This window comes from Plutella xylostella, chromosome 6 (genome assembly GCF_932276165.1).
Source record: "Plutella xylostella chromosome 6, ilPluXylo3.1, whole genome shotgun sequence".
NCBI lineage: Eukaryota > Metazoa > Arthropoda > Insecta > Lepidoptera > Plutellidae > Plutella > Plutella xylostella.
In genome coordinates, this window is record NC_063986.1 from 1,339,674 (window position 1) to 1,365,790 (window position 26,117).

General features: G+C 41.9%; 1 protein-coding gene across 6 annotated transcripts in view; it reads right to left on the bottom strand.

Moving 5' to 3' along the window:
• Positions 1 to 26,117, bottom strand: part of LOC105393978 (peripheral plasma membrane protein CASK) — a 215,167-nt gene that overhangs the window by 178,209 nt on the left and 10,841 nt on the right. The window contains exons 1-2 of one of the 6 annotated variants that reach the window (XM_048621581.1): positions 13,647 to 13,734; positions 5,565 to 6,084 (exon numbers count right to left, since the gene is read on the bottom strand). The exons of 2 other annotated variants lie outside the window; for them this stretch is intronic. In XM_048621581.1, the coding sequence (XP_048477538.1) occupies positions 5,565 to 5,774 (210 nt within the window). In that variant the 5' untranslated portion in view covers positions 5,775 to 6,084; positions 13,647 to 13,734. Of the gene's footprint in view, positions 1 to 5,564; positions 6,587 to 13,646; positions 13,735 to 26,117 lie in introns of those variants that run through there. 3 more of the 6 variants (XM_048621583.1, XM_048621584.1, XM_048621582.1) reach the window with 3 other exon arrangements.

The following is a 26,117-nucleotide window of genomic DNA, read 5'->3' on the forward strand; positions in this document are numbered from 1 at the left end:
TCAGGCTAAGGAAAATGTATAGGTAGACGCGGCGAGAGCCGGTGGCATCCTATGTAATATCTTGGTCATACCAGGTTATATCATAGAATATTATAGGTATTTCATGGATTTCAGAATTTTATTTTATTTATTCATGGAAAATGTAGCATAAAATAATATTTGTTACAAACATAGGTAGGTACATAAGTACTTGTACCTTCTCGTAACTGACTCAGAGTTCTTTTAATATTAAGTTTGCAGTGTTTCCTTTTGTAGCATTTTCATTTTGAGTTTTATCGCGAAGTCAAAATGAAGTAACGTTTACGATGTAATTAGTGTCAAATTCAATGCGTTTTGAATCCGAAAATCGTTGTCAAAATAAGTTCGCGATAGCCCCCCCCCCCTATACTACTAGAATGAATCATTTAAGTTATGGACGCGTTAAACATGAAACAATTTTTAAAACTTCAGCTGATCATTTCGTGATAAACATAAACTTTTAAGAAAAATTTTGTAATAATTCACTTTGAAATTAGTTTGGAGAGACAATTTATACCGCGGTGGCAGCAGACTGAATCGAGAGGGACGTTATTACTAAAATTTATAAATGAGAAATAAATTAGATTTACTTATCAGCGTTCTCCGCTCAAGTTAAAGTTTTGTTTTATCTTTGTTAACGCGACGCTATAAATAGCCGTGCTTCTATTTTTATAAATATCTGTTTAATATTACTAACTATTCACATACATTCTTTATTTTAAACACTCAGTAAGATTACAGCAACTTCACGTATTGCCATGAGGCAGAACTTTGTAAAAACAAGAGAAATACTTAACGCATACCTACAAAACTTTATCAACCAATAAGGGCCCAGCAAATGATAATTTACCAATAGCATCTTACAACGTACTCCCCAGCTGCATATGTTTCGAGGTCACTGATTGGACATGACAAGATGGATGCCGCACTGGGGTCGAGCTGCAACACATTTATCAAAAGCAGCTGTGAGAATTAAGAGATTACCCCCCGTCTGTTATATCGGCAGGGATATTAAAAAGATCTGTCTTACTCAGTGCAGAGTAGACTTAATAAAGACTTGCAAGTCTGATAGCCGCCAGGGCAAACAAAGTAATATCGTCACCTTAAATCGTAAACCGCCTAACTCCACTTTTTGGCGAAAATGACTTTTTGGTATCAATAGAAGCGTTTTTTCAAGGCGCATCTACTCGTATTACTCGTAAATCGATAAAAAATCTGAATTCTGAGAAAATTTAGTTTTCGTTTTCCTCCTAACTCTAAGTCGTGATTTTTAAACAATAAAACCTCGTAACTCCTCCTACTCCCATACAACGAGCGATGTAGGCGGGAGTGAACGTACATTTTTGCAATAAAACTATGTGTTTGGCTTTGTTTTTATTACTACATAAATAAATTAATTGACTTAACACTCTTATTGATCAATTTATAGTTAAATTTTGCTATTTTTTAGCAATATTATGCTCTTAAATTAAAAGTTACGCGTATATCACAAACAAAATATTTTGTATATTTTGGTTGGAATCAGCACTTTACTACATACTAATATAGGTGATTTGCAAACAAGGCAGGACGGCTGCTGCAACCCGTTGCTGACGAATCCATCCATCCTCTAACCGATCTCATCACAGTCATTCTCTTCGACTTGACAAGATAGGTGCTCCTTGAAGGGCAGTAGATTGCACGGCACCCGTATAGATGCGATGGACTCATTTGCGAGGGCCCTCAGATTTGAAAGTAGCCCGTGCACTGCATGGCGTGTAGAGCACCAGCTACTCTTTGATTCTGAGGAACTAACATCTTGCAATGCTCCTTGAATGACCAGCAACTATCTACGACTCGGCTGAGGTAGCACATGTGCCGTTCTATAGCAATATGAACCTCACTAACCCGCACTGACAGATCTGTTGGCTCCCTGCTCATTAGGAGTTTGTAGGATATCAGGAGGGGCGCTGTTTTAAGGCCTAGGCGGTGGATCATGCCACTATCGTCTTTGATAAATCATCCTCGATGAACGCTCTCTCAGCCATCTTCAATGTGACACACATTGAAGATGGAGATCAGCAGAATGAATTGTGCTAACGCCTTTTGCGAGCTTCATTTGCAGGACAGTATTATAAATAAATAAATATGTGGGGACATCTCACACACGGCCATCCGACCCCAAGCTAGGCAGAACCTGTGTTATGGGTGTCGGACAGCTGATATATCTACACAAATACATAGATAGACAGATACTAAATATAAATATCAACACCCAAGACCCGAGTACAAATATCTGTCTTTAAACAAATATCTGCCCCAGCCGGGAATCGAACCCGGGACCATCGGCTCAGTAGTCAGGTCACTAACCACTACGCCATTCGGTCGTCAATTGTATGCCAAGTTATATTGCAGAGGTGTTCAAGACCGACCCCTGTGGAACTCCACAACTGACCTCCTTCTGCGAACATTAACCCTCTCTTATCGGGTAATTATTGTACCAGTTGGACCTCTGACTATTTGCTGGAGGTAGGATCGGCCGATGGTATTCAAGAGAGGCCCTGAAGGTTCCTCAAGGGATAGATTTGAACGGGTACACCATGTCTAATCATTGGTCTAATCTAACACCCAGCGCAACTATCCCCGCGGTTCACATCCTGCTCCGACAGTGAACGAACATAGAAGTACTTCTACTAATACGTAATGTATCCACTATTGATTGTACATTTCGTAAGCCAAACTGACAATCCGAAAGGTAATGACCGTTCATCCAGGGGTGTCACCAATTTAAAAAGCTTGACAGCCCCTTACAGCCGGCAGATGGGTCTGTACATAGAAAAAGAATCTGCAGGACTGCTTTCTTTCTTCAGGAGCTTTAACGTGGCCTCGTTTCAGTCAGTGGACACCTCAATGGCACTCTGGCTGCTGTTCAACAGACAGATAAACTTTCTGTACAAACCAGCTTTGAGTGCCAGCACTCACACGCGGTCTGGTATTCCATCGGGCTAGCCCCGATGGAATACCAGACCGCGTCCCGATGTTATACCGAACAGTCTTTTGCGCTCTGTTTCAACTCTAGATCCGTCACTCCTTGCTCGTCAGATGATAGAATAGAATAGAATAGAATACTCTTTATTTTTCACCATTAAAGAAAACGTGATGATGTTCCTAGTCCCTGGGAAACAGCGTGCTTACCAGGGATTCAACGGCAACGGCGGGACCATGGCCTCCTAGTACTGATTTATGTTTTCTACTGCTTATAACGATGACTGCTGATTATATAATCATTTTATTAAGTACATCAATAATACTATAAATTTCAAGTAAAAGGAAAAGGTAAGTAGATTTATCTATATTTGAACAGCGTAAGTCCATCAAAGAGATCAATATTTTTCATAATCAAAGTCCGAAAAACTCGTATTTCCAGGAAAAACACTTATCTCCAATAATAGTATTCACATAGAGATCGGGAAAAGATCGTAAGTCCATTTTATGTATAAAGCGATAAAAATAACTATTAATTCATAACGCCATTGAATGCGCAACCACTTTTTTAGTCTAGTATCAAAAAAATATTAGGGGGTATCCTAAGTAGAAGTACAAAATAAACAGTTTTTTTTGTCTCCTGTAAAATTTGCTCGCGTGGAGTTGGGCGGTTTACGATTTAAGGTGACGATATCTTAAAATTATTCTTAATGAAATCTTAGTCGATAAAGTCGGTTAAAAATAGAATATCTTTTTCTTCTTATACTTAATACATTTTATAGAAATTATTAGGTCAGTTGGATTATTATATTAGAGAAGTTTTAAATTGAAATCACTTAAGATTGAAATATTTTTAACGCTGTAGATTTTACGGTTGAGAAATTTTGATTCTAATAAAATGATTAATTGCTGTTTACCTAATGGTTACTACTACATATTATATTATCTCTCATAGCTGACTGATCACTTCAAGATAAGGTAAGTTTGTCACTCAGCCAGTCCGAATAATCGATTAATCCTTTTCCAACAAACTTGAATTTTCCCGACCACGAATTTAAGCCTGACCCTTCCAACGTAATCCAATTTTGAAATACGATAGATTTAATGGTATATCGGTGGTAAGTTCCGTCAAAGCTCCCGTATCTAGGAAATTAACTTTTCATGTATTGAGCATAGAGACTCTCAAAGCTTTTTACTAGCAACTTTTAAGCAAAAATTTGCTGAATTTTCCTTTGATATTTCCGTCACGGACGCAGTAACAGAAAATATGGCTTAAAATCTGTACAGTGCAGGTGCATTTTGGCTCCATTTCTGGCGAGTTTCACGTGCGGAGGCACTTTATGGCGCAGTGTTCTGACTTGAAGTAATCGCGGGAGGAAATTGCAAATCGCCATCATTGAGAATCTGTTCGCTGCTCTTTCGACCGGCGATAAATCAGGAGCAGGTGGCGCCACACGCGCGACTTGGCAAATAGCGCACACGCGCTCGCCATAAAGCCTGGCCGGCCACACTTCCTTGGGACCGCATACGAGCTGAATTTAAAAAGGTTTTCGGGAAGGCACTTTAATAGTTTATGAAAACGCTGGTAGGAATAAAGCAGTCGTAGTGATTCTCTCTGTACTGAATAAGGAAAAAAAGAACTGTTACTGAGGCACTTAGAACAGCCTCACTGCGGGTGTAATAAGGAAGTCTATTTTTACGGCACTCACGGCTCGTGTGAGTCCGCAAGTGGAGCTGTAAGTCAAGAATGCAAGACTCCTCCGGTTTGTTTAAAATTACATTTTCATGAATATGTAGCGAATTGGTGACGCGAACGAATCCAATCTTGGCTGCAGCGCATTTTCAATGGCATTCAGCCACGCTCGGCCCGCGGACCTTTCAAACAAGAACATGTAGCGAGCAACAATGGACGTCTGGCGATGAAAATGTGCTCCAATTTTCTTACATCTCTATTAGTATCAGCGCCGATACCATCGCATAGAGGAATAAAGTTGCTCCATGAATACGTGTGCACAATTTTGTAGCGGTCAGTAATTTCCAGAGCAGAAGCTTTTGTTGTATGACAGGAATACCAAGAATAACGTGATTGCATTACTGGTAGTTCTTTGTAACTGATATTTCCAATCAGGAATGCATCAACCTATCAGCTACAGTATCACGGTTTGTAAAAAAAATACTATTTCTGTTCAAAGTGTACGAACTCATGCCATGCATGAATTTTACAGCTTTCCAGAGCTATTAATTCAACCAGCTGTCGCAGTCGCTATGAGTTGTTGGCACAGCATTGCTGCAAAACATGACTTTGATATGTCAGCGTAGAATAGAACACGACAAGTCTTCTCGTGACTAATTAACGACTTAATTTTTTCTCGTAAGTTAGTACTTGGAATGTAGAATAGGTGCCCTTGAAGGCTTATAAGGTTTTTTAATATATTTCGGCTAATCTCACGCACATCATCCAACCCGAAACTAGACAGAGCTTGCAATATTCGTGTTGGATAACTGACATAGTACCTTACCTAAACAAATACATAAACACTGTGGAAAAACAAGATCATGACCCATCTAGCACTGTGTGTTACCTGAGCATGTGCGGCGCAGTACTCGGGCGTGGGCTGTCTGAACGGGCTGTGCACGGGGCACGCGTGGTGGTGCACGTGCTGCACGCGTGGACGCGCGTGGGCGTGGGCGTGGGCCTGGGGGGCGTGGCGCGCGCACAGCTGGCTCGCGCTGCCGTGCGCGTCGTGCAGCGACAGCGAGGAGCACGCGCCGCGCCAGTAGCCCTCGTCCATGTCAGCGCATCGCGGCGCCCCGCAGCAGGCGCAGCGCCGCCCGCACGTCACATGGCGGTGGTCGTGCGCCCACGGCTCGCGCTCGCGCCCCGACACCCTGCCTCCGCGCGCTAACGCGCCCGCGCGACCATCCTCTCATCCGCACCAAACACTGGTTTAAATTTCCGCACTCACTTGTTTATAGACACTTTTAGAACCGGGTTCTTGGGATTGAAATTAATAGCACGGAGGAACACTTTCGAGACTCCATCACTTGAACTTTGAGAGTAATAACAGCTTGAGCGTCTAAAACTACGCGTCTAGTGAAAAACTGAAAAGTTAAAGGCGGTGGAAAGTTTCGGTATTGCATCAGTTGCTCGTGGAAAGATGGAGGGAATAAACAGCGTGAAAGGTAATAATGAATAACATTTCGGTACATGACCGAGCAATAACGGACAATGAGCAAAGTTTCGCAGACGCGGAACGCCGGGCACAAACACCGCAGCGCTAAGTAAGTTGCTGCAGAGAAACTGATTCCGGAATATTTGATCAAGTTTTACACAAGTTCTATGTAAACACTAACTATTCACGAACAGTGGAATCTCAAATCGCCGAATGTGAAACAAATGTTCGTCTGAATGCCGAGTTCAGGCTGCGGCTGCATGTAACATTCCGAAGGCGTATTCAATTATTCCAGCAGTGCCGAACTTTTGTACAAAGGAAGCCTAACCACCAGAATTTGCTTCTGGGAAATCTTACACGAGAATATGATTGAAAGTTAGCGGCAAAAAAGTTGCTGTATGATAAGCAAAGCCAGACAAATGCGGACGAACTTCGTGCTGAAAATACATTAGCAATTGTGTGAGCAGCCTGGCTGGCGCACGTCGCAGAGATAAACAACAGCCTCGCGTATGACTCCAAACTCCAACTTACGACAGACAAGCCTCGGCCTATTCCCCCGCGAACAGCGATCCACACTTCACTAACTTGCAACATATTATTACAGCGCCCTATTAACTTCCACACAAAGCTAATCTTAATAATCCACACTCCATCTTAAAGCAAATGTTTAGTCAACTCACACAACACGCCACAATACGGCTTTTGCCTTGCCGTATCTAAGGGAAGTATCGCTATTAAAAATGCAACAAAAGAAACTGATTGCTGAACAGTATATCTCCATCACACAAAGGCTTCTTTTGAGATCAGGTCTCGCCAATAAATAATGATACGTGCCGGCAGCATCAGGAATAATGGGAAACCGAAACTCGGTTCCTTGTAAGCCTTGGCAGTTAGGCCTTAGATCTTCTAGACCACAGAGAAGATGGCATTCAATACATGTTGTTGTGCCATAGATAGTGACATCCCAGGCCAATCGACTGAGGTTAACATGTTTTACGACATAGCCGTGCCGTGCATGGCTCTTGCACATACAACTATAAGATTAAATGGCTCGATTTTTTCCGATATTTCGTCGGCATAATGGAACACACGCGTTGTCCGTAAACATGTTACGTGGACCAATACTGAGACAAATAATGCTATTATTAATATTGGGAATGCGCGTGGAAATGGAAAACTATTAATCCGTATTTGTTCAATCAAGTGTGCAAGTGTATTAAGGAGAAGTGCTGATTTTATAGAAGTGAAATAAAACAATGACTTACATTCTAGGTAATATAGTAGGTATATATGATATACGGGTATTATACGATGTAGTTATGTGTGAATTTGAATGCTACTCTATTATATCAGTCATAATAACTGTATTATGATCTACATAATTGCATTATTGAAAAAAGTACGCCAAATACAACACTAAAATATTAATTCCCAGAACAAGTCACACCGTGACAGCCTTCGGACGTAATTAACCAGCTAAAATATAATTTCTGGGAAAAAGGAATATTCATTTACTAACAAAGTATTTATTCATACAAAGAAAAAAGCCACCGAACAAAATGATATTGATTAAAATTGAAAATTAATTATGCATAAGCGGTTAGTGTCTGACACTTCCGATAGATTAAGGGTTTGATGAATGACCACCCGCAGCCTCCGCCAACCAAGTTAAACAAATTATCTCACAAAATGTTTACACTAAATATTCAATGTATTTTTCCGAGATACGAGAAGTTTATACCGCATTTCCCATCTGAAACTTCGATCTAAACATAAATGAAAATACAAGATTTAAAGTAAGTTATAAAGTTTCCGATACTTGGAGAGCGACTGATATATTATTCATGGGTACAAAAGGGAGTGAAGTTCAAATGACAGTTCGAAAACCAGTTTAAAGAGCCAGCGCAAACGGAACTAGTTCAACACTTCCATAACTCGAACCACTTAGTGGGGCTGGGCAATTCGATTATCCGAGCCACCATAAAATCTGTTCGCCTTTATGCAGATGCTAAAGCAAGTCCTGAGAAGACTTTGTTTTTTTCCTATCGCTAAGTTCGTTACCATAATTTGTTTCTGCTTCGAAGAGCAATAGGATGTAAATAAGACACCTTTATTGACAACTGTTATTTTCTTTCGCATCCAAGAAATTACGAGCATTTTTGTTTTTCAGCCTGCAGAACCTGTGACGTACAAAGACTAGGGTTTTATTAAATTTATGTTCAAATGTTCATTGCTGTTTTTTATAAGTTTGGAATATCACTTTTATTACCAACCAAACTGTGAATTACGGAAACATTTCAACCCTTGAGAGCGAAACTTGACTTCTCGTACCTTCGGTAAATAACGAGCATCGAGCGAGAGCCTTGGCCTGAATGACTGTCTCATTAAATTTGACTGCCTCGCTTATGCCAATTGCCGAATGACAAATAAAGAGAGCCACTGGAGGGTAATGGGCAAATGGAAACGGTTTTTTTATTATCTTTCCAGCGGCCATCTTGGTTCATAACATGTGGCCAGCGAGAGCCGTTTTCGCCTCGGATGAGGGCGTAAACTCTGCTGATGTATATTATGTAAACTCTGTTGATGTAAATTATGTAGATTCTGAACTGGATGAGGTCCATGGACGGATTACAACAATGGACGCAACTTATATAATGTAACACAAAATATTTCATATTTAGGGGCTAAAAGGTGCTGTCACTGCACGGTAATCTAAGTACTTTTGCAGGAACTTTCTAGGTTTTTCCCATAACCTCAATAAATAGGTTCGGAAAGCAACATTTACAACCGAGATAGGAGAAAAAAGAAACAGCAAGCAAGTTGCGAAATCTTCGGCTCCCTTGAAAAACCCCCGACTCAAGTGAATTAATTCCAGATTACCCAAGTTCCTAACAGCTAAGCGAGGAACTTTGCTTCCAGTGAGCACACATACATTAATTTGCAATTCAAGTAAAAAATTACTCGGTGTTAGCCGAAGTATCAGCTGTATCTTGTATGCTTTGGGAACGAAAATGTGTATGTAATTGCGTTCTGCTTGCGGCTATTCGCTGTTGAGTTTTAAGCTTTTAAAGACACGGAGATAATGTCGAGCAACCAGTGTCTGTCTCATTTTAAAATGTAAGTAAATAAATGGCGGCGTTCTAAATTAAATTGTGTTGTATAACAAGCGAAAATAACATACTTTCTCATTCCAATTTAATACAGTTAATTAAGAAGTTAATAAAACAACAAGCATTTTTCATAAATAAATAAATATCGTTAGCGTGAACTGAATAGGTAGATCAAATAAACACTGTTGACAGAGGAAAAGAAACGAAAATTGAGACGCAGAAGAACAAAATTGAAGTAATTGAGGAAAACTCTTAATTGTAAACGTTTGACAACGTGAAGAATGAAGTCAATTAAGTCCATTGTGTCCATCCCATCAAATCTACCTTCAAAAGCAGGGGCTTCATTCATAAAACCATTTATGTATACAAGCGGTATCAAATTCGAAATTTGAATGTTGATTGTAAATGTGGTGGTGGCGCAGCGTGCTAACAAGAGTATTATAACGAAGATGAAGTTGCGGCGCGGAGTGGCGACATGAATATGGATAAGTTGGCCCCGAATCACTGCCAACCAAAACAAATATGAAGGTAAACGAAAGCCGACTGCAGTTGCGATGTAGGTCAGTGGGTCATCAGTGCTGCTGTCATACAATGAGATATCTGACTATCTGGCTCGCGCTGCATCAGTTGCCATTGCCGAATTCCCGTCGCGGCCAGACACAGATATTTGACAGGAAAAGTTTCGCAGAGATGCCCCGGATTCTTTCCGGCCAGTGTGGCGTTATTAATTTCAACCCCTCCCCGAGGGGGGTACTGTGGGTAGTATTGCCGGCGGCACAGCTGAGCGTGATAATGAAAATGAATCAGTTGGGGACGCGTGTCTTTGCATCGTAAAACCAGACTTTACTGGTGTGTTGCTCCCTTCAAGGGTAAGTCAACAAGCTTTAATGGAAACGTTATACTTTGAAGATGAGTAGGTACATCGAATTTGCAGAATTGAACGCAATTATTGACGTTGTATGTAGTCTTGTATTTAATACGTTATAATCGATCAGACCACGATTTTTATGATTAACAAATTTAATATGGTGTTAGCACAAGACACGAAATTTTATACAAGTACAAATAAAACATTGCAAATATTTATTGGGGATAAATTTTATACTAGAATACAGTATCAGTAACACAACCGCTTACTCAAAGAAACGTCGATCCAGCAGGAGGGGGTGTATAAAAGGGACGGATCATTAATCCTTTAATTGCCAGAGGTAATGAAAATAATTTATCTGAAACGCGAATCAGCATAAAGCTAACAAATTGAACGTCTTAGCTGTCGATAAAATTGTAAATTACATGTCGAAACCTTTAAGGGGGAGCAAAAGTTTACTGGCATGTATAAAGTAGCTTCTCCCCCGTACTAGGTCGCACTAGTCAGCCGGGACGCAGATATATGGGTCAGGGTCGACGTGGGGAACCTTCGCATTTTCCTTGTAACTCAAATGCAGGCAATGTTTGAGTTGGACTGTTCATTACTTGACTTTTCAATTACTCTGTTTGATGCGAGATAGGTGCAGCTGGACCTTGACGCTTTAGCAGCGAAAGCAGAAAAAGGACAGGTGGGGTGCACCAAAGAAGCCTCTTCGACCAAAAGCGACTGATTACTATTCTGACTGGCTTAGTCATTCACTACGGCGAAAATCTGGTTATCAGCGATATGCGAAGAAGAAGACGAAAAGTTTCATCTTGAAAACAAGAAGAGAGAGCAGTAATATTGTACAAGGGTAGAATCGTCATGATTAATGAGGCATAAACGCAGTACGGTAAACTGAATAACGTACTGATTACAATGCGGCTTCCACTCGTAATTAATGGAACGCGGAGTGATACGTATTTAAACTGTCCGGGGAATTGTTGATTATTGTCCGGTGAAAAATCAATTCTGATCGATGAAATGTATTTTTCATTGGCAGTCGCGGCATTGAAGCAAGATATACGAGTGGAAGCAACCGGAAAAACTATTGCGTAATGAAAGGAAACCAATAATGCCTCATAACAATTTTAAATTTTAATTTAATAGCTGTATCAATAAATCTTTTATTGGCGAGACTAAATTAACATCGAGGTAGGTAGAGCAAATTAAGGAAAAAAGCTTTGTTTATTCAAATTCGTTTCATTTCAAATTCAAGTTTTATAAAGCCCGAAAGTGAAAATTTTTATATCAGCTCTACGGTGGAGGGTCACAGACAGTCATAAACCACAGCAAAGGTTATATTTGAAGAGGAAAGCTCTCCAGCCTTTTAAATTGCAACCTTACACTCTGGAAAATTCAGATCTTGTGCTTAACTAAACCTTCCATGTTTGAATAAACAGGTTTTTGGGAGTCATGAAATAAAAATTCTGTATGTGTCTTTATAACCGAGCAAGGTAAGATTAAAAGCTTTATCACTTAAATGGTTTGGATATACGTTTGTACATATACCTCTACCTAATGTAGGTGAACGCTGGCCAACTGATAAGAAATGGTACCTTTATATCACATTAGGGGTTTGTCCATGTGATTACAACATCATTTACGATTTACGGGTACGTAGGTATACTGTATATTTTCCTCGAGGATAAAAATGGGGTCGAAAAAAGTACGGCGGCGTGTGAGCCTTTGTGTGCTTATTTGTTCAGATACATATAAACTGATTCAAATGGGGTTATTTGTATAATGCTCATATAACAGCGCAAACTGTGAATGTATGTAGAGTTGATGGTACCTGTATGTGCTGGATGCGAGTAGATTGGAAACATAATATCGACAGAATATCGGAATCGTAACCCAGATTCGGTGTTATAATTGGAATAATGTCAGAAATCGGGCCAATTTAATCCGACAAGCGACATTCTCGTATAAACCCTTTTCAATTTCTCAAACGCTTATCGCGACGACGTAGCACTTGCGGCGAGCGGGCCGGGGGCGCCGCTTAAACGGATCTCCGACAAAGAAAATTTCAATTTTTATTCCAACAATTTGAAGGGAAACTCTCCACCGACGGTTCCTTGTTGAGAGCGCCAACAAAACCAACACCGATCAAGGGGAGCATCGAAATAGGATTTTAATTAGCTGTAGTTGTCTTCATCGAAATTATAATAATAAAAGTTCGCTCAGCCGGAAGAGATGGACGGCGAAACGAGATAACTGCGATAAATTTCATTATGCCCGCCGCTTTGATTGGGAGACGGTTTGTTTTCTTTTCATTGGCGGAAGTTGCGAAAAGTTATCAAGATTTTCCATCATTGATAAATTATTATTTTCGTGACTTTATCGTCGTTATACTGTCGGCGGTTTTTTAAGTGACACAGTCATACTCCAATGACGTTCCATATTTAGCTACATATAAAATAAAATATAATAATATGTTAGTATACCACAAATAATTATGATACTCAAAACTTGAACATAAACAGCTTGTACACAATGATTCTCATAATTTGAAATGCCTAAAAACATTTTGTACTAAATTTTGTCAGTCCTAAGCTCCTTGATACCAAATGAGATTCAAGACATGCTGAAACGACAAGAGCTGGCCTTAGATAATGCCAAGACTTAACAGGGCCGACCTGAACAAGCTGAGTTGAGCCCCTGTCTCATCAAGATACCTGAAATAATATTGCTAATTTATTTAATAATCCTCCATCAGCCCTACTCCGCAGTAAGGCAAAAACCAGAGAGATTTCTCATTTTCTTTTGCTCGAGAGTCTCGACTTAGGCAACAAGCCACCATTAAGATCTGTTACGAACGGAGCTAGTTAAACAAATAGTCGCTTCGGGCGGTAAAAAGTCGGTGGACCACGTCTGTATAAATGTATGTGGCTGTGTTCCGCGCCCTGGAGAAATACAAAGGCACTATTCTCTGGAGAAATTACAAGCATTCGTTGTTTCTTCCCGAGGCTATCTAAAGCCCTGCTAGGCTGCTAGGCCGAAGAGAGCTACGGCTAAAGCCATATCGCACTACCCTCTGTGCAACTACATTATGACCAACAAATGTCGAACGTTTGCCAACTCGTTAAGTTATCGTTGAAGTAGAAAATAATTTTGGCCACAATCCGCTGCAGCCACCATAAATACTGCCTTAACGCCCAGAGGAGACGGCGGCAAATGAATAATAATGTACAAACATAAATCAATACTAACGATCGCCGGTAAGATGATGAATATCGAGATAATCTAGACACGTCTTGGCAGAAACCTGCACACAAGGGGAGCACGTGATTGGAACAGGCACCGGGCTGGAGTACGTCCTCTAGACATGTCAACCACCTACAAACAGCGACGACACAATAGGCCTGTCAAACACCTAACTAGTCCATGTACACCGAGTATAACTCAACTCTTATCACTGAGTCGTAGTTCTATGCTCAAGCTGTGAGCTACTCGCACTGGTCGGCTACTTACGCCGAGGGTTTGTCTCCGTGGAGTGACAAGTGACTGTCGCGGGGGTGGAGCGTGCGGGCGCTCGTTGCGGCGGGTACTGCCGGCGGCGCGGCCCCGTGCGCACCGCCCCCGCCCCCGCACCCTTCACCCCGCACCCCCGCGCCTCCATTCAACGCAGCCTCCCGAGGCCTAGCTACAATCAGCCGGACTTTTTAATGCGGCCAACAAAAACCCACCCGAAATTACGCTTTCCCGATACACTATCGTTTCGCGTTTCCATGCAACACGGCTCGCTTGAGACGCCAGGCTATTGCGATGATAGCAGTTGGGGTTCAGAGTGGCGAGGGACGAATAATCATAATAGTTTCAACCGGCGAAATAAAAGGGTGTTGTTGGAAATAGACGAGTATTAAATGTAAGTGAAAGGGTTAAAAGCATTTAATTTTCGTGGCAATTGGGAGCAGTGTTTCCAATAAAAAAGAAATACCTATTTACAAATTTCAAGCTTGAGAAGAGATAAAAATGCCATCCTGGGTTGGATATGTATGAGTCGAGCGTCAATGAGTTGGCGTGAATATTTTTTACTGTAGGTAGGTAATATAAATGTAAAAGTTTGCCCTCAGCCTTGTAGCATCCTCGCGGTAACTGTTAAGCAACGGAATACCGAAGCAGATCTATCAAAAAGTGGGAGGCGAACTGGAAATAATTGCATTTTGGGACCCATCATACGGACAGTTCACTTGAACTGACCTCGACCGGCCACCGACTTCTCTCTCACGGCAGAACCGACGTAATCAATCACGTGGAAGAAAATATTCGGCTGTTTATTTTGCATCTTATAATTGACGTAAACGGATTGATGGGGGACGGAAGGAGCTGAGCGAGTGACGTATCATCTTCCTTATATATACGTCCGGTGTACCCTGAGCAGTCAGCGACGGCCGCTGACCAGGCAGGTTAATCACGAAGGTGACAAATACTAGACTTTGTGTTTGTCACCGCTACGATATAAATATATTTTAATATCAGTAGGTACTTTGTAGTAGCTTTGGGCCGTGAGCTTCAGACATTATGAAAGTCATTTATTAGCTTTCGCTTAGGACGCAATAGATATCTAAATGCCTTTCAGCTAGAAACTTTTTGTGTTCTAGTTGTATGTTTATAGACCAGTCAGTCGGTTACCATCTCTTTTTACCGATATATTTTAAATAACAATGAATAAATTTTTTAAAAAACATGGATTGAACATCGTTTGCAAATATTTTAGAAAATGTGTTTACATTTAACGCTAAGGCTCCAGTCATAAAACTGAAGGGCACCTAAAAGATTCGCCGGGGGTCATTGAGGATTTTGAATGGATTTCGTTCCAACAGCTATATAGGGGCCTTTCATTTGAATAAGCTGATAAAGAAAAACATATTTCTGTATTTGTATTGCTGAGCAAACACATTTGCAGAGAGTATAAATGTAAAGACATCATGATAAGGTATAAGGTTTTAAAATAAAATAAAAAACTCTGTGTTGGTTGGAATATAAAACAGATGTAGATTAAACGTATATAAACAGAAAGCAATGTCAACATTCAAATAAGTACCCTGTATATTATAAACATACATGATACCTGGGCAGGCCACATGCACCCGGACCGGTGGGCCAGAATTGTCACCGAGTGGGTGCCCAGTGATGGACGTCGGCGTCGCGGAAGACCCAGACGGAGATGGCGGGACGACCTCACAGGTTTTTACCTCAATGGCCGAGGCACAGGATCGGGAGCGGTGGTCAATTTATGTATAAGGAGGCCTTAGCCCAGCAGTGGGAACAACACAGGCTAAAATAATGATACCTAGTATATTATATATGCTACGCTATTCTGTAAGTACCTAAAATATTTTATACATAATAACAATTATCATCTGATAAAAACATAACAATTGAGTTAAATGGAAAATATGCTAATAATTTACAAATCCGTTGTTTCGATTCAAAATATTAATCATTATTTAATTTATATTCGAATCCAATAACACAGTCCGTAACAGCCACAGTAATTTAAAATCAAACAAAATGGAAATAGAATACAATATAACATGATAAAAAAAACACGAAACTTATTTAAATTTTATTTTTAATAATCTACAAAAACAAATTAATTATTAGGTGTTGAACAGCTATCTTTATAGCTCAATCATAATTTTATGAGCCAATTTAATCGGATAGTAACAACAACAGAGAAGACCAACAAAGTATTCTTTCTACAATGAAAACGCCATTTAAAATGCGAAATATAGCAGAAGAGGCACAAGAAACATCATTACAGTGTCTTCGTCTCACAAAGATGCAAGCTTGTATTTTCTGTATCATAAACTTCAAAGGTTGAGTTTTGTCGTAAAAATTGAATATCGAATACATAACGTGGTCTGTGGTCAGCTTTATGATGATTTGCAAAATCATCTGTAGGCACATTTCTTTTAGAAATGCTGTTACGATTTAAAGAGCACAATCAATTATAAACTTTATAATTGAAGTAAATTTCAGTTACCTACTATTAACTACATGTTAGGACACAGTGACTGATAAAATTAACAAAGTCGCAAAATTTTAATTATCCATCATAAACAAGTCTAAAAAACATAACAAGCCCCATATGGCAGGCGATAAATTTGTAAGATAGATGTTTTCAAAATTATTCAACCCATCAAACCCTAGCTGAATTAACAACATTCTGACGAGAATCCATAACACTTATTTTATAAAAGAGAAAGTTCTATTTATATACCAGAATTCCCATAGGGAAACCTTTTACATCCAAGGGAGTCTCCGAACCATAGCTAATAGAATATGCATACGCAGTCTTCATACGATATTAGATATTAAAAGGGCAGAGGGAAATAATAGAAAAGAAATATAAAAATGGAGACATCTCGCACACGACTATCCAACCCAAAGCTAAGGCAGAGCCTGTAAAATGGGTATCGGACAGCTGATATATCTACACATCGAAACGGATTTCCAGTTTCCTTGAATCATGAAAGAAAAGCTTCCATCATTAAAGGACATCAATTTCCGCAGTTGACATAAAAAACAAGCCGTCACGGCGAATCACCGTAATTATTTTCATCGATCCCTATAAATCGCCTTTACAACCTGCACGGCTTCGATATATTATACCGATATTGGTGACGGCATATGGTCCAATATAACTCCATTACTTTCTGATACATAAAAGATGAATCGCGGAATGGTGGCACAGAGCGGAGACGATATGTGGGGAATGTTCGGGGGACGACATTCGGATCCGTTGTGCGGTGGCCACGCTTTGTCCGACCCTCGTCAGAGGCAAACGTCAGAAGTGCGCCCCAACACCCATTATGTGTCTAACAACAAATAAGTATTCGGTACGAGTCAATGGTATGATGAATGTAGAACTTGAATCGGCGAAAACATCAGAAATTTGAGATGGAGCCACTGGCATTTATTGCAAAATGCGTCATGTAAAATCGGCTGGTTGAGAATTGCCCACAATCTAAACTTTCCTAGGTATTTTATTCTCTCTGACATGGAAGCTATGACAAATACAAATGCCTATCGCATCCCTGCAGTGCGCATGATATTAAATAACTGTGGGATTCAAAAGATTCAACAATGGGGAGATTTTTCGGCAGATTTCATAGTCTTTCATGGCATTCCTTTGGCAAAGCATATGCCAGTTCTGAGCTGTAGCTTTGTGAACCATTTTGTTTCAGTCAGGAGTAACTATTTGAACTTTCGGTTTAAAAAAGTCTTAATCCCAATGAAATTAATCAAAAACTTATCAAATAATAATAATATCTAAATCATGGTAATTAAATTGATGAAAATCATTTTTGCAATCGATAATTATATAATAATTATAACATAGCAACCAAATTGGTATACATTAAATGTATACCTACCTACCTTCCCTCGATCCAGTAAAGACCCGGCATAAACTGCGAGGTAATGTATTCATGTGCTTACTTAGGCTGAGTTTAATCTGAGGTTGAGATTCCTTAATCTATCACGTCACAATATTAATCCTTTTCAAGATATCGGGTGGCAACTGAGATGGTTTAATGATTTTTAAAAGATCAATTATTACTGTATGGGACGTCGAAAAATACGGTTATTTTTAAAATAAAATTGTTAAGTGAAATTTTCTGGTAACAGACAAAAAGTGCCTTCATAATGAACTGATAGATCAAAAGAATACCAATTCCAAGATTGAATTGAATGGAGCCAATTCATCTTTGAATTTTTACTCACTTAATAAAAGCCAATGTAAGTCGGGACCAACTTCAATAAGAACTAAAAGGCTACTTATGTAGAGTAGAGATTCTAGCCAAAAGTACTACTATATTATGTAACACTATTACGACTTCATTTAAATTATACTATGGCGCGTGGGTGTTTTATCTCTAAACAGAGATAGGGCAACCTTCAAGTGAAGTGAAACTCGCGAGGAAAATCATGTAAATACTACAATCACGGGCAATGAAAAGGTTCCACTGAGAAAAACACCAAATTACTCTTTAACGGAAAAGGCTAGCTTAATGATGCTTTCTGCAACATTGAAGTCCATTTAAGAAAGGTTCAGGGTATTACCAACAAAAAACAGTAATATTTTTTAGAAATTTTCGAAAAAAAAAAAAATTTGAAAAAATTGGGTTTGTTCGGTGTCGGCATTTTGTGAGTGAAACTATTTCATTGCCCGTGAGTGTATAATGAACAGTAATTGTTAAGGTCACGGAAATGGTATCCAAATATAATCAATTTCATAGAATTGGTTATAAATCTTGAGATGAGACCTTGTAAGGGACTTCATTCCAGCCACACCTGAACAAATAGGTACATATCACAGTAACAATATCTTCACTGTAACATTGCGGTAGGGCCATTAAGAGCTAAAAATTTACAGGCAATCGAAACCACCAAATAAAATATCCACATTTATCTCGACCCGGATTTAATGGGTCAATGCCACATAAATTATGCAAACGACAGGAGGGAAACCTGCTACCAATTTTCAAATTGAGAGATAAACAAACAAATTTCTAAATTGTTGGAAATAAACTGGTGAAACCTTGGACGAGACTGAACATAGGACATTAGCGGCAGTAAATTGTGCAAGAAACTACCTTGCTCTCGACTAGGAGTACGTACAATAATAGAACTGCTACTAAATGGGGGAAGAAAACCAAGGAATAAAAAAACGTTTAAAACATTCCTGCTCTTCCGTGTGAAATCATTACGGTGCGGAGATATATTAGGCGTGGGTTGTAGCAAATCGCCACCATTTATCTGCAGATTAAATCAAGGCGTTAAGATTCCCTTTAATCTTCCATTAGGGCACCAATCTCGAAGGGCTCAGCGTTCTAGTCGCCGCGGGGTCATTACACTTGACTTGCCTTGGCTGACACTTTCATCTCTTTAATCTTCATTAATTGGCCGGTCAACGTTCTTTTAACCAATTTATATTCACAAAGGGTATTGTCATTTGCTCCCTCTTCTTCTGTAAGTACCAGGTTAACATTATGAATATAATAGGAACACGCTGGAAATGCAATACTCTTATTTATAGTTGTCCACTGAGATATGTCTTTGTCTGAACATAATTAAGTTATTTACCGAGTTAGTTTACGATATGGACTTGAAAATCCTTGGAGATGTTGCAAAGTTTAAACTCGTTCCATCCTAGTATTAATGTCTACAAACAATGTGGGTTAGATCTTGCCAACGACGTTAAAACTTATGCAGTGAATAACGTCTTACCGTATACTTACTGGGTAGAGCAATGACTATTAAATACTTTTGCAAAACTAAACAACATAAAAATGGTAATGGAGAAACCATTATGTGTAGTTTATAGACAGATCCAGTTAACGGAATAAATCTTTATATATCAGAGACAAAGACTTTTATATTCGCAAAGACTTTTATTCTGAGAAACAAAAATCCGAGAGAATGAAATATGGCCGCGAGCTACGTCACACTCCGCGTCCACTCGCTCTTGCGACTATTTCTCAACATCTCCCCGACTCGCCAACCCTTTGATTCACAAATGCCGAGAATCCGTAACAAATCAAAACCCTGTTTTTTTAGAAACACGACTTCCTCATCCCCTTGTTCTTCCATGGAACGTAAAAGAAGGATTATCTAAAACGTTTAACTTAACCCTTAACATAATAACCGTTGTCCCCGCATCCTGAATCTTTAGGAGAATAGCGGGTCATTCCGGAAGCGAAACAGTGATAAGGAAACGTAATTTGCAGTTTAGGACATTGTTGGACACATCATATTTATGTGCTCCTTCCGGCCATACATTAATGTCAAACGCAAGACATTCCAGCCTCCCACACCTCACCTGACACGTTGAAAGCATTATTTCGTATATTCGCCCGTGTATGAGTGGCTTCATTTGTTACTGTTGAGTTTTTGCCGCTAAGGGAGGGAGGGTCCGCAATCACACAGTTTAGTGAGTTTGAGTATCCGGGATAACGCCGTGCGCACCGGGGTAACGAGGCGGCGGCTCTACAGTTCTTACATGCCGAGGCCAAGCAGGATTAAACCTCCAAGGAGCTCCCCCACTATTAGTTTTACGCCCCGGAGCGATAAGAGCAAAAAAGCTAATGACTAATGGAACCGAACTGATCGAACCGGTTTTTTAACTGTTTATTTCCGAGCCGTTTTCGCGAAGAAATAATAATGGCCACATAGAAATCGTACGTAACAATAACGCCGAGATCCTTGAAAGGAAAGATTTTAAAAGGAGGCGGGAAACAATGGGGTGGGTAGAACAAAGGGCTCATTTTGCGAGGAAAGCTCGTATTCTAATGTAGGCGCAAGGAATATCGATACGCTGTGTGTAGCTGGTGAATGGCGGCGTGTGTTGCCACGAGCCTCTGGAGCCCCGGGCCAGCGCCAGCCTGAGAGACTATACACTGTGTAGTGTCACTAGTAAAGACTACTACTGTTATGAGAAGTGTGCGAGATGTTACTCGCAGTCTCAATTATTCACCGTCACACGACTCACGCGTCACGCGAGAGATATGACGTGGGTTGCCATGTTTGATACTGTGTATTGTGTAAGCGTGGGTTTGTGGCGTGTCCACCACGCCCGCGATCAAAATCGCTCCGCTCATGCCTATAGTGGCAACCTCAGAGCACATCGATGCATCCCCGCTACCGCGCTGAGACCATCAGAGGGCTTTATTATCGCGCACGTATAACATCGGTTCCTCAATTACTATCGACCGTAGTTACGGTCTGGCCGGGGGGAATGTGTGGCGTGTCCACCACGCCCGCGATCAAAATCGCTCCGCTCATGCCTATAGTGGCAACCTCAGAGCACATCGATGCATCCCCGCTACCGCGCTGAGACCATCAGAGGGCTTTATTATCGCGCACGTATAACATCGGTTCCTCAATTTATTTGTACCAAACATTGTAAATACTTGATCTCTAATATATCTTAATTACCATAATCTTTTCTTTAATTTAAAACTCCAAAGATACCTATTAAAATTCAAAGTTCACTAAACCTAGGATAGGATTAGGTATAAATTCTTTTGTATGGTAGTTCGCCCTCCGCTACCTACAACTGGTGACCCCGACGTGATTTAAATTAAAGAAAAGATTATGGTAATTAAGATATATTAGAGATCAAGTATTTACAATGTTTGGTACAAATAAATTGAGGAACCGATGTTATACGTGCGCGATAATAAAGCCCTCTGATGGTCTCAGCGCGGTAGCGGGGATGCATCGATGTGCTCTGAGGTTGCCACTATAGGCATGAGCGGAGCGATTTTGATCGCGGGCGTGGTGGACACGCCACACATTCCCCCCACATGTGTGGCGTGTCCACCACGCCCGCGATCAAAATCGCTCCGCTCATGCCTATAGTGGCAACCTCAGAGCACATCGATGCATCCCCGCTACCGCGCTGAGACCATCAGAGGGCTTTATTATCGCGCACGTATAACATCGGTTCCTCAATTTATTTGTACCAAACATTGTAAATACTTGATCTCTAATATATCTTAATTACCATAATCTTTTCTTTAATTTAAAACTCCAAAGATACCTATTAAAATTCAAAGTTCACTAAACCTAGGATAGGATTAGGTATAAATTCTTTTGTATGGTAGTTCGCCCTCGGCTACCTACGACTGGTGACCCCTATAAAAGCTGCAAGTGCAAGTGCGAAGTGCAAGTGAACATAGTGCTAAACATTAAAAAGTGCCTACCTAAACATCGCCGCTGAGATTTTTATTAATCGTACGACGGTACTTTTGCGAGTTGTTCATTTGTTATTTAACGCTGCGTTCATAGTGGCATAAGCGGAGCGGATCCCAACTTTTGCCGTGAAATTAATAATGTCTGTTTCGGATAAAGAGTTACCACAGGCCATCCAGCAACCTGAAATATTACGTGTTGGTGTTAAGATACCGCCATTTTGGCCTGAAGAACCTACCTTATGGTTCGCTCAAGTGGAAAGTCAGTTCGTTTTGTCGCGGATAACTACGGATGACACTAAATTTTGTTACCTCGTAGCCCAGCTGGATCATCAATATGCTGCCGAGGTCAAGGACGTCATCACCAACCCACCTGAAAAAGATAAGTACCTAAAGCTGAAAACAGAACTTATTAAAAGACTTTCCGCTTCTAAGGAAAAACGGGTCAAACAGCTGCTGATGCATGAAGAGCTCGGGGACAGGAAGCCTTCCCAGTTCCTCCGACACCTGGAAAGCCTGGCAGGTCCAGATGTACCAAAGGATTTCTTATCTACAATATGGTCTAGTCGTTTACCTCACAGTATTCAAACCGTTGTTGCTTCGCAGAGTGAGCTTGCATTGGAAAAACTGGCCGAACTTGCAGACAAGGTGCACGAGATAGCCCCATCATCTCCCCAGGTGGCAAGTACCTCTTCAGCTCCTCCAACCGCGTACGACGACCTAACGAGACAGATAAGCGAACTTACCAGGCAGGTGGCCATGCTTACGTCCAAGGTAAATGACAGAAGCTACGATCGCGAACACCCATACTCCAACAGACACAGATTCTCACGCAGCCGCTCCCGCAGTCGGTCTCGTCCGAGGCAACCTCCAGCAAACCACCCGCATTGCTTCTACCACTTCACCTACGGTGATAAGGCGCAGAAATGCAAGGAACCGTGCAGCTTCCACAAGGACACATCGGAAAACTGTCCGGGCCGTCGGAAGTAGCGGCCACCGACAGCCCTTCATCATCAGGCCGTTTATTTATCACTGACCGTTCCTCCAAGATGCAGTTCCTAGTGGACACTGGCTCAGACCTGTGTGTCTTCCCACGGTCAGCTGTCAAAGTACCTTGTACTAAAACCAAATACGACCTGATAGCGGCCAACAGCTCAATAATAAATACTTACGGACCCACTCACTTACACCTGGACTTCGGGTTAAGAAGAGACTTCTCCTGGACTTTCACCATCGCTGATGTTTCCAAACCTATAATCGGAGTTGACTTCCTCCGGTACTACCACTTACTAGTAGACTGTAGAAACAACCGCCTCATCGATGGTATAACCTCTCTCAAGGTCAACGGCAAGCAGTCGGAGTCATCTGAAGACATCTCGTCGATAAAAGTTGTCACAGGTGACTCGGAGTACCATTCCTTGCTACAGGAGTACCCTGAAATAACCAAACCAGCTGGCCTGAATACCCCGTCTAAGCATAATACAATGCACTACATACGGACTACTCCCGGACCTCCAGTTGCTAGCAAACCAAGACGCCTGGATCCAACCCGCTTGCAAATAGCGAAGAAAGAGTTCGAGGATATGCTTATCAATGGTACTGCTAGACGCTCGGAAAGCCCATGGTCATCGCCCCTGCATCTAGCAAAGAAAAAAGACGACGGCTGGAGACCCTGCGGCGATTACCGCGCGCTTAACTCGAGGACCATACCGGACAACTACCCGATCAGACACATTAATGACTTCACGTGTCAACTGAATGGATGTACGACGTTCTCTACGATTGATTTAGTAAAGGCGTATAACCAATTAAGGGTGAACAGCGATGATATATCGAAAACTGCGATTACGACACCTTTTGGATTATTTGAGTTCCCATTTATGACCTTCGGACTAAGAAACGCTGCTCAAACCTTCCAAAGGTTCATAGATGAGGTTCTTATGGGTCTAGATTTCACATTCGGATACATCGACGATATTTTGGTGTTCTCGAGGTCCCCAGAGCAGCACAAAGACCACCTTCGTCAAGTATTCGAGCGTCTGAAAAAGTATGGAATGCTTGTCAACACTAGAAAGTGCGTTTTCGGTCAACCAGAGGTCACTTTTCTGGGCTTCAAAGTTTCTGCAGCCGGTACGACTCCCCTCGAAGAAAAAGTACAAGCTATCCAGGAATTCCCTGTACCGAAAACGGTGAAAGAGCTCCGACGATTCCTGGGGGTATTGAATTTTTACAGAAGATTCATACCTAAAGCTGCACAACTCCAAGCACCTTTGAATGAAGTACTCGCAGGACCTAAAATAAAAGGATCACATCCAGTGCACATGACTCCCGAGCTTCTGAAATCATTCGAAGATTGCAAAGCGTCCTTATCGCAAGCAGCTCTTCTGGCACATCCGGATCCTTCTGCTGAACTCGCCATAGCCTCCGACGCCTCAGACCTCGCTGTTGGTGCTGTCCTGCAACAAAAAATAGATAAAACATGGCAACCACTAGCATTCTACTCTCACAAACTTACCAATACAGAGAAGAAGTACAGTGCTTATGACAGAGAACTCCTAGCAGTGTATGAAGCCATAAAGTACTTCAGGCACATGGTCGAAGCTAGGACATTCTCCATCTACACGGACCATAAACCGCTAACCTACGCGTTCTCACTGACTAAAGAGAAATGCACACCAAGACAGTTCCGCTATCTAGACTACATTGCTCAATACACCACTGACATTAGATACTTACCTGGAAAAGACAATGTAGTGGCCGACGCCCTGTCCCGCGTTGAAGAAATCTCCGCTGCCATCGACTTCCAAGTTCTTGCACGACTTCAGAACGAAGACCCTGAACTGCAAGACTTGCTCCGCTTCGGAACTACCTTAAAACTGAAAAAGGTAGCCACGATGGATAGCAATCTTCCCATCTACTGCGATGTCTCCACTCAACCTCCACGAGCATACATCACGCCAAGCCTCAGAAAGCAGGCATTCGACTCCGTGCACAATCTTCACCACCCTGGATGTACAGCTACAGTCCGACTGGTGACACAAAGATTCGTTTGGCCAGGGATACGGAAAAACTGTAGAGAGTGGGCAAGACAATGCATTGCTTGTCAAACTAACAAAGTTTCCCGCCATACCATTGCTCCCCTCTCACCATTCCTCAAACCTACCTCCAGATTTTCCCACATACACCTCGACATCGTAGGGCCGTTAACTATGGTTTCTGATTACAGGTACTGTCTCACTATAATCGACAGATTCACCAGATGGCCCGAGGCGATCCCGCTGAAGGAGATCACAGCCGAGGCGTGCGCTGCAGCCCTGGTGTCTGGCTGGATAGCCAGGTTCGGGTGCCCCGCCCGGGTCACTACAGACCGCGGCCGGCAGTTCGAGAGCCACCTCTTCAAGGCCCTGACCGCCTTGATTGGTGCGCGCCACCTCACCACGACCGCGTATCACCCCCAAGCCAACGGTCTCGTCGAACGCATGCACCGGCAGCTGAAAGCTGCAATTAGATGCCACTCCTCCTCACAGTGGTTCGAAGCCCTGCCCCTCGTACTACTCGGCATGCGCAGCGCCTGGAAAGACGACATACAGGCCTCTCCAGCAGAACTAGTCTACGGCGAGCCCCTTCAACTACCTGGTCAGTTCCTGAGCCCGAGCGACGACTACACTACCGGCGACGTGACGGAGTACGCGGCGCGACTGCGCTCACACATGGCCAAGCTGACCCCTAGACCGACATCATGGCACACCTCATCTCCCTTCTACATCCCGAAAGACCTCAACTCGACCACCCATGTCTTCCTACGCCAGGACATGGTGCGCAAACCTCTGCAGCCTCCATACACTGGCCCGCACAAGGTCATCGAGCGTCAGCCCAAGTACTTCACCATAGAAGTGAAGGGCAAACCAGTGAACGTGTCAGTCGACAGGCTGAAGCCAGCTCACCTGATGAGGGAAGTCCCATGCAAGACTCCTGATCCCGCACCTCCTGCACCACCAGTAGAGGAGAAGCGGTCGCGCGCTGGAAGAAGAATCCGGTTCCCCGACTACTATCGACCGTAGTTACGGTCTGGCCGGGGGGAATGTGTGGCGTGTCCACCACGCCCGCGATCAAAATCGCTCCGCTCATGCCTATAGTGGCAACCTCAGAGCACATCGATGCATCCCCGCTACCGCGCTGAGACCATCAGAGGGCTTTATTATCGCGCACGTATAACATCGGTTCCTCAATTTATTTGTAC